Source organism: Camarhynchus parvulus, chromosome Z (assembly GCF_901933205.1).
Source record: "Camarhynchus parvulus chromosome Z, STF_HiC, whole genome shotgun sequence".
NCBI lineage: Eukaryota > Metazoa > Chordata > Aves > Passeriformes > Thraupidae > Camarhynchus > Camarhynchus parvulus.
Window position 1 is genome coordinate 70,055,377 of NC_044601.1, and position 8,964 is coordinate 70,064,340.

The 8,964-nt window shown below is 49.3% G+C and overlaps 1 protein-coding gene across 2 annotated transcripts; it reads right to left on the minus strand.

The window, feature by feature from the left end:
- Positions 1 to 1,423: 1,423 nt before the first annotated feature.
- On the minus strand, positions 1,424 to 8,884 carry NARS1 (asparaginyl-tRNA synthetase 1). Of its 2 annotated transcripts, none has more exons than XM_030968903.1 (15): positions 8,794 to 8,884; positions 8,126 to 8,208; positions 7,881 to 7,946; positions 7,682 to 7,774; positions 7,421 to 7,510; positions 7,192 to 7,270; positions 6,784 to 6,854; positions 6,255 to 6,341; positions 5,147 to 5,368; positions 4,845 to 5,044; positions 4,551 to 4,686; positions 3,807 to 3,920; positions 3,236 to 3,367; positions 2,922 to 3,053; positions 1,424 to 2,785 (listed from the first exon to the last, which is right to left on the minus strand). In XM_030968903.1, the coding sequence occupies exons 1-15, from the start codon at positions 8,834 to 8,836 to the stop codon at positions 2,654 to 2,656; spliced, it is 1,680 nt and encodes a 559-aa protein (XP_030824763.1). In that variant the 5' UTR covers positions 8,837 to 8,884; the 3' UTR covers positions 1,424 to 2,653. The 2 variants fall into 2 exon arrangements, with proteins under 2 accessions (XP_030824763.1, XP_030824764.1); XM_030968904.1 differs by having other exon boundaries at positions 8,126 to 8,205; positions 8,794 to 8,851.
- Positions 8,885 to 8,964: the final 80 nt, after the last annotated feature.

The window sequence follows — 8,964 nt, forward strand, 5'->3', positions numbered from 1 at the left end:
TTTTAAAACTGCAATATCTTCTAAAAAGAGATTTAATATGTTATTGTAAAAAATGCTGGGGGCTTTCTCAGCGGGCGCCTCATGAGAGATGAGGGTTCGGCTCTGCGCCCCGTCAGACACATGGGTGCAGGAGCACGGAGCTCAGCTGGTAACCTCCATTCCCCATAGAAACTGAGGCACTGGAATTCTGGCACTGGAAAAGGCTGCCCAGGGAGGTGGTGGAGTCACCATCCCTGGAGGCGTTTAAAAAGCATCTGGATCTGGCACCGGGTGATGTGGTTTAGTGGTTTAGGAATTCCAGAGGTAGTGCTAAGTTGGTGGTTGGACTTGATGATTCTATGATAAGGATACTGCGAGTTAAAGGAACAAACACCACAGCACTTACCCTGCACATGTGGGTGGCTTGCATCCCACGTTTCAGCCGGCCGAGGGCAGAGCCAGCTCTCGGTGCCAAAGGCTGGCACCACCATGTGCTCCTCAAAAGTGCCTTACAAAGCGAGGCCAGGTAAACTTTAACACAGGTAAATATAAAATAGTGCAATCTAACCGAAGCTGAAGGATAGTCATCCCAAAGCTGCCAGGGACATGGCTGAAAGGTCCTGAAACCAGTGCTGCCAGCCCCATTTACCAGTTCCTAATCCCATTACCAATCTCACTTTCTGGAGATACTGTGAAGGAAAATGAAAGTGAGGATGAGATCCAAGTTCTGATTACACATTTTCTTCTCTTCTACAGGCTTGTTTTCCCTGTCTAATAAAAATAAATGCAGGTTCTCGTGTTCCAAGCAGCTGCAGCATCTGTCCCAGATCCCAGCCCACCTCTCTCCACCAGCTGCCGAGGGAATTGCACAGCAGTCTCCGGTAAGTTCCACAGCATCTTTCATCCAGTCACCTTATAAGCTCCTTATCTGATCTGCCTCTTCCATGAGCACTTCTTAAGTCCTCAGCCCTTCCTCTAGCAGCTCCCCTGATAAGGAGGCCTTTAACCTTTACAAAGCAGCTCAGCCATGTCAGGTTTAAGGACTGAGAACTCATCCCAAACAAGGGATGTTTTTCTAGAAGCATCTTTTCCTGTCACTCCTGCCTTCCCATCGCTTCAGGCACTAAAAGGAAAGTATTTCATAAAGTTTTTACCTGGTGACAGGTAGCCTGACAGAAGTCCAGCCTGCTCCCCCAAGCACTGCTGCCTTAGTCAGCACCACATTGATTCTCTCCAGCACATTTCACTGGGCAGCTGAGGCGGTCCCTCCAAATTAGAAAAATTCATGCTTTTAAGTTAATTAGTGGGGATTTTGTTTACAAAGGGAAAATCTCATGCCAGTTCTTGGGATATGTTTACTGTGCTTGGGTAAGTGGGTTTTTATCCACACTGTATCAAGCAGCAAGCTCCACAGACTCAGTAAAAGGAACAGGCATTCAAGTACTGTCCTGCACACCAGCTTCTGTTGCCATAATTTATTGGTTGCTGATTTAGACCAGTTTATATAACATGCAAGATGAAGAAAACCAATCACTTATTACAAAAATGTGGGTATCCACAGCTCAACAATTCCAGGAGTGAATGGCAAATGCAGCCCAAGTCTCAGTGCAGGTGGCAAACAATGCACCTACCTTTTTCTTCTCTCTGGTAAAGGAATTGCTTTATGACTAGAAACGACACCAATGACTGAACACATGAAGTATTTCATTATCCCTATTTGATAAGTTCATTACAGCCAGGCAGCTGCTCAGCTGCAGTAGCACAAGGGAACAGGGAGCTGCTCTATGAACACACCTCAGCGTGACATGGGAAAGCCCTGCAGGGACTACAGTCTGAAAAGCCAACGTGTTTCAGTTGCTATTCCTCCGGGTCTCAGTCAGTCACTTCTGGCTGCAAACAGGGAGCAAAAGGCACCACAACCCCCGTGCCCAGGAGCCATCAGACACGTGCAGCTGGGCGTGCATGGACCCACGGCAGCTCCACCCACAGCTCTGGGGAAGGAGCAAAGCCTGCCTCGCCAGCCTCAGCACCGCTGAGCAATAATAAATAACCCAAAAAAACCCCAAAGCCCCAGCCCGCCCCTCTCACTGTGGAGTCCTGTGCACTGTACTACACACCCTGCTACCGAATCAACTCAGAGAACCCCCATTAAAATCAGCAGAAACTAAAAACGTGCAGTGCTCAAGGTACTTATTCCTATTTTTATCCTTTGTTCGTGCCTCTCCATACCGTTCTCACAGGGCACTCTTAGGGAATTTCGAGAGCTTGAACTCCTGACTTCCCCAACAAGAAACCCCAAGAGAAAAGAGATTAAAATGAAAGCAAATTTAAAAATAAAATGATCAAATGCCCAGCATATTTTAAGTCACAAAATTAAAAGCAGAAGTGTATCTTGTTTTCTAAATGACAACTTATCAGGATCTTTGTTTTGTGATGACTCAAGAGCATAAATGCACCTAAACAATTTTTCTACGGCTTCTTCCAGTTAATTACTAGTATTTTGTTTTAAAAAAGAGGTTTTGGGTTTTTTTCCTTTTCACATCCTAAACTGGTATTTGAATTAGCAACAGGTTGCAGGAAGTCTTGTTGTCAGACAGGCTGTAGTACAGCAGCGTGTATCATTCTTTCCCAAGCATCAGCTGCTCAGTTTTCTAGGAGTTTTTCCCAAGGATGGCTAAGGTTTGCAGCGCTGGACAAAGCGTGGATAGAGACAGACATCTCGGATGTGGTGTCTGTTCAGAATCCAGGTCAGGAACCGCTCCAATCCCAAACCGTATCCTCCATGAGGGCACGTACCGTATTTTCTCTGTGAAATCCAGGGAGGGATATTACACATTTTCTAGGAAGTTGCAGTTGCATTAACACCACCAGAAACAAGAAGCCCTGTAGGAGGGGAGAAGCCCCAGGTGCCGTGTGAGCCCAGCACAGGGCGCTGTACTGACCTGATCCGTGTACCAGTAGTAGGGTGTGGGATCAATGCCCTCTCTCTTGTAGCCCTCGAGCAGCTCCTCGCTGTCCCAGATGCGCATGGAACCGCCCACGATCTCACCCACGTTGGGCATCAGCACATCCACCTGCAGGGCACCACAGCACGGCCCACTTACAGCTGAGCCACCACAGAGGGCACTGGGCCCAGACAGCCGTGCCAAGACACCCACAACAAAACCCAGCAGGGATTCTCCAAGGGATTCCTGCAGCACCCATGCCCTCACACGTCCCCATGCTCCAAGCTACCGCAGCAGGTAAAAGGACTCACAGACTCGGTGAGGCGCGAGTCATCGCTGCAGCGCTGCATGTAGAAAGACTTGATCTCTGCAGGGAAGCGGCACAGCAGGATGGGCTCGTTAATGGTGTCTGTCATCAGCCTCTCGGGAGCTTCGGGAATGTCCTAGGGTCAGAGCAGGCTTTATTCTCGTTCAGCACCAAAACTACACCCATACACAAGTCCCACATGAAGCGGGCATGAAACGAGACAGTTTCACAATGCACATGTCCACGCTTTCATCCTAATGCTCCTAAACTCTTAAAACTTATTTTATAAGAAATAAAAACCCACATGTCTGGGAAAAGAAAAACCCGTTCCATTAAAATCTAAGTCTCCCCAATATATGAGACAGAAAACCGAGGGGAAAAAACATCCTGGCTATGCTGTCAAGTTCTCCTGAGCTCCTTCAAACAACTGTCTCGCATGCTGGAGAAGCGTGGCCAGGAAATTGATGACAGGTGACAACACAGGTTTCTATCCCAATGCTGAAGGACATCAGGTCAAATCCCAACCCACAGCTGCATCCCTAGATGACATTACTCCAGCTCCCAGCAAGACATACCTCCCCAAACTCATAGTAAGTGCCATCTTCCTTCTTCACATCGTGTTCCTTCAGCCACTCGATGGCTTCAGCATAGTTCATGCGTCGGAAGGGACGCTTGGGGGGCTGGAAACTCTGGGGATAAGAGCAAACACAGGTGCAGGAGCACCATTTTAAAAGGGATACTTTTCTAGCTGACCACCATGCCCATAACCTTTCCCAGCTCACATGCCATCAAATTATCATTAAATGAACAAATTAAGCTCAGTACTACAAAGCTAGAACCAAACACAACCATCTCAAGCCCAGGAAATCTCACAGATCACTTGGGAGGAAAGATAAGGAAGTATTTCCAGAGCTTTAGGGCTCCATGTCCCAGGAGAGGAACTGAAACACCACTTGTTTCATCACTCCCTCATGGTCCATCATGAGGGAGCTCAGCTGCAGTAGCTGCAGTAGCACAAGGGTTAATATCTGATCTCTGGCATGGAGGATTTTATTCCACTGGCACAGCACATGCTCCCATAAATCCTGGCACTCTGCTGGTTTCTGGAGCACGCTAGCAAGGTACATCTTCCCCCACAGTTCCCTGCTTTGGTCTCTACCGGCCTTGCAGTTTTTTCATTCTTATTATGTTTAATATTCTTCTTGCCCTTACAAATAGTAAGTAAGCTCATGCCATGCCCTGCATCTCCCAAAGGAATGTGCTGAGTAGGAAAGGCTTAAGATCCTATTTTCTTGGCTGCTCCCATTGCTGCTGCCTACCGGGTTGAGGTCGTACAGTAAGCTCGCTGCAGGTGATTTCAAGACTCTGTCCACGACATCACACACCAAGTTCTCCAGACGGTCCAACAAATCCTCAAAACTTATAAAAGGACATTCAGCTTCGATGTGAGTGTACCTGGAACAAAGCCACACCACTGCAAAGTCACATACAAGCAACACATCTTCAGCTATGAAACAAACTCATCTAAAGAACCCACAACCCAAACCCCTTTTACTCCCACACCGTAAAGGAAATCAAGCTGTTTCAAAAGAAACAAGGACAACTGTCCATACTCTGCCAAGTGCCTGCGGGTCCTGGACTGCTCAGCTCTGTAGGACTGAGCAATACAGAAGACATCTCCCAGAGCTGGCAGGCAGGTCTCCAGGTAGAGCTGGGATGACTGGGTCAGGTACGCCTCTTCACCAAAGTAATCCAGCTTGAACAGGGTGGAGCCTCCCTCCACCTGCGTCTGCACTAAGGTAGGTGGTGTGACCTGCAGGAGAACAGGGCTGTCACTGCTTGAATGAAGAACTGAGCACACGGATGAGTCAGGGCACCAGAGCAGTCACTTGCTGACCAGGGAACACACGCTTACTTCATAGTATCCGTTGGCAAAGAAGTGATCCCTGAAGGCCTGCACGACCATGGAGCGCACCTTGAAGATTTTGGACATGTTCTCGCCTCGAATCATCATGTGCCTGTTGTTGAGCTGCACGTCCACCTCTGAGTCCTCGTTGAGCAGATTGTCAGCCCCTCCTGCTGGGGCCAGGCCGATGAGTTCCCAGTAATCACAGCTCAGCTCGTGGCCTCCTGGAGCCTGCCAGTGGGAGAGAAACCAACACTGGGGAAAAAGTCCACTGGTTGCCCCTTGGATGTCTTTTCACAAGGGCTTGGGGTGATGGGACAAGGGAGAATGGCTTCCCACGGACTGAGGGCAGGGTAGATGGGATATCAGGAATTCTTCCCTGTGAGGGTGGTGAGGCCCTGGCACAGGGTGCCCAGAGCAGCTGTGGCTGCCTCACCCCCGGCAGTGTCCAAGGCCAGGCTGGATGGGGCTTGGAACAATCTGGGATGGTGGGAGGCGTCCCTGCCGTGGCAGGGCTGGCACTGGATGGGCCGTAAGGTCCCTCCACCCAAACAGTCCGTGACCGAGTTCTGCTCTCACGGGCGCCCCCGTGTGGTCACAGCCGCCTCCCACCCCGACAAATGGCATTTGCAGTTCAACTTCTAAGTTCAACTAAAATTATTTTATTCATTGCAATTTTCAGGGTAGAAATGCAGATTTTCAAAGGCTAACCCACAGATTTTTACCAAAATGTGATAGTGGAGGCTCATATTACCTAACCTTGGGTCGAGCCTACAAACACAGCCCAGTAAAACAGATGTGAAAAAATTCTTAGCTTCACAAAATAAAAACTGAATAAACCTGTTAAGGAAAGTGAAACCATGCCATTTACTTAACATAGCTCTCCATGTTATAGTCTAGGAGTTGTCTATCAGTGGAAAATCGTTTCAGACAGAAGCAGAACAGTTCCACAGTTCACCTGTCTCACACTGGACAGCACAGCTTTGGGAGCTTTGTTCTTTCTCTAGCCCTAATTCCCTCTGAAATAATGCAATGATTCCTCCCACCTCTGCCTGTGCCTCCCTCAGGACACCAATGACCCGTGAGGGAGGAGGAGAAGCCCGAGGAGCTCCTGTACCTGCTTGCCCTGGGGCAGGAGGTTCAGCGTGCCGTACACCACCACGCTGCTCTCCGTGGACAGCACCAGCCCGTTGTAGCACTGGCACTGCAGCGACAGACAGAGGCACAGGTGAGCAAGATTTTACTCCTCACTCTCCTACAGCATCCACCAGAGTCACACATTAGCACACAGTCACTCCTGAACAGCTCTCACACTGACAAACTGCATCTATTGGAGTCACACATTAGCACACAGTCACTCCTGAACAGCTCTCACACTGACAAACTGCATCTATTGGAGTCACACATTAGCACACAGTCACTCCTGAACAGCTCTCACACTGACAAACTGCATCTATTGGAGTCACACATTAGCACACAGTCACTCCTGAACAGCTCTCACACGGACAAACTGCAGTGACATACAATTTAACAGTAACACAACTGAGTCTGTAGGTTGAGGAGAACTTAACAACATCTACATAAGAGAACACCAGATGAGGTATGAACTCTTACATTCACAACAGAACACAATCATCACAACTTACCAGCTCATCAGAAAGGACACACTGAAGAAACCCTGTGCCATCTCTCAAGACAATAAACATCAGATTTTTCCCTAGTTAAAAAGAGAAGGAATTTGGTTTCACTATGAGCAGGTGCTGGTTAGCTCCTCATTTGGCAGGACTAGTTTAAAACACACAAGTTGAGGAAATTCTGCAGGACTAGCCTCCAAACTGAAAATCCCATAGGACTTGAACTAAGAAATGTGTGTATGTCCACACATTAGGGGGAACTGTCAGTGTTGCAGTGATCATTGAGATCAACCAAAGAAGGCACCTGACTGGTTTAAAATTTGAGGCCAGGTGCTGTCAGACTCATTCTGTGTCCAAATTTTGAAGGCCACTGTACTTGTTGTATCTCCCTGCATGGCCTCAACAGTGCTTGTGCTTTACCTTGCCTCCGTAACCTGTGGATCCAGCCAAAAATCTTCACTCTCTGCCCTCTGTAAGCCTCCAGAGCATTGATCTTCACCTGTGAGGCAGGGAATAAAAGCCATTAAACAGAGGAATGGTTCACCACCTCTTAGAGTTCATCCAGACCCCCCCCCCAGAGCAGCACAATCTGTGTGCTGACCAGATGCCCTAGCACAGACCATGTGCCAAGGCACGGGCTCATACTCACACACTTGGGCTCTGGAAGACTGGGATCATTCTTGATAACAACCTTCTTGGCTTCCTCCAGGTTCTTCTCCCTTCTCAAGAGATCTTCTGCCTGGTTTGAATAAAATTACTTATTAAATAGCTGTAACCAGGCCAGTTGTAAATAACATGTAAAACAACAGCACCAGTAAGGAATAACCTGCCACTTTTTTGGAGGGGCAGGAATGATGATGACACTAATGTTTTTGGAAAACAATGCTGGTCTGCTCCTTTTGAAACCTACCTCCTTCTTCTCCTTAGCTTCATTTTTCATCTGCTCCCTGTGCCATAGCTTTTTGACATTCTTCATCTGTGATTTGGAAATGATGGCCCATCTCTAAAGAATTCAAGGAGAGAGCAAGAGACAGCAGATTACACTGTGTCCCTTCACACCAAGATGCAGTAAATAATTCCCACTAGGAAACCCCTCAATGCCACAGCACCTCATTTTCTTTTTGGGAATCCACATAAATTGTAGGAAACGGCTCTTTTCCTGCAGTCATCAGTGCCTAAAAAGGGGGAAAAATAACCAAAATGAACCAAAATCATCCTTATAGAGCCTGAGCAGGTACCTTGCTGCTGCTCAGGTTGCAAAAACAGGTATGAAACGTTTAAAAATACAAGGGCCACCACTTGCCCCAGAACACACTCCACACTGCCAAACAAAGCGTGTGTTTTCCACACTCACCTTCAACACGGTCTTGAATGGTTTCTTTTGTGTTCCATCACCAGTGGAGTCGTTGCCCTCTCGTTCAGACACATACAGCTCTTCTGGGATACATGACAAATAAGGGCAATTACTCAAAAAAATGATGAGAAAGAAAATGGACACACACACGGATGTGTCCCTGCTCACTGCAGGCGGCTGCAAGAAGTGATCGTTAAAGGCCTCTTCCAACCCAACCCTTTCTATTATACCAGATCTTGCTGGTTATCAGCAGTGATAAACCTTCAAATGCACCACCTGGTCAGTCAAGATAAGAATTATATCATATATTTCATTTAAAAAAGCAAGCAATGTAGCGCGTTCGCTAAAATCTCAAGGGTTCCCGAGGTACCAAACCCTCGGGAGCCAGCGGCTGCACATGGGGGCCCAGAAGGAGCAGCCCTTCCTTCCCGGGCGCAGCTTTGAGCAGGTAAGCATGGGACGGGGCCTGGGGACCAGCGAGGACCCGAAACGAGGAGCGCAGCGACTCCTCCCGTGCCCGGGGAGGGCCCGGCCCAGCGGCGCTGCGGCCGCCCCCGGTGCCCCCCAGCCGCAGCGCTCCGGGCCCGGCCCGCCGGGGCACGGCACAGGCGGGGTTGCGAGGGGATGGGGGAACCGGGGCGCGGGGACCGGGCCCCCCGGGCTCTCACCGAGGGCCAGCGCCGCCGTCCTGCCCAGCACGTCCCCCGCCATGGCCGCGGCGCAGGAACTGCATCACGGGCGGGCTGAGCCAACGCGCCGCCGCCTTGCGTCAGCCGGCCCTGCCCTTCCGCTCCTTCCCTTCCGCACACGGGCGGGGCCCCCCCGGCCGCTCCTCCTCC

Bases quoted from the DNA above. Each gene is read 5' to 3' on its own strand.
- NARS1 (XM_030968903.1), bottom strand. From the start codon at position 8,836: ATGGCGGGGGACGTGCTGGGCAGGACGGCGGCGCTGGCCCTCG. The intron at 6,855-7,191 runs GTAAAGCACAAG...CTTTTTAACTAG, and splicing joins CCACAGGTTACGGAGGCAAG to GGAAAAATCTGATGTTTATT. The intron at 4,687-4,844 runs GTATGGACAGTT...GCTTTGTTCCAG, and splicing joins ACCCGCAGGCACTTGGCAGA to GTACACTCACATCGAAGCTG.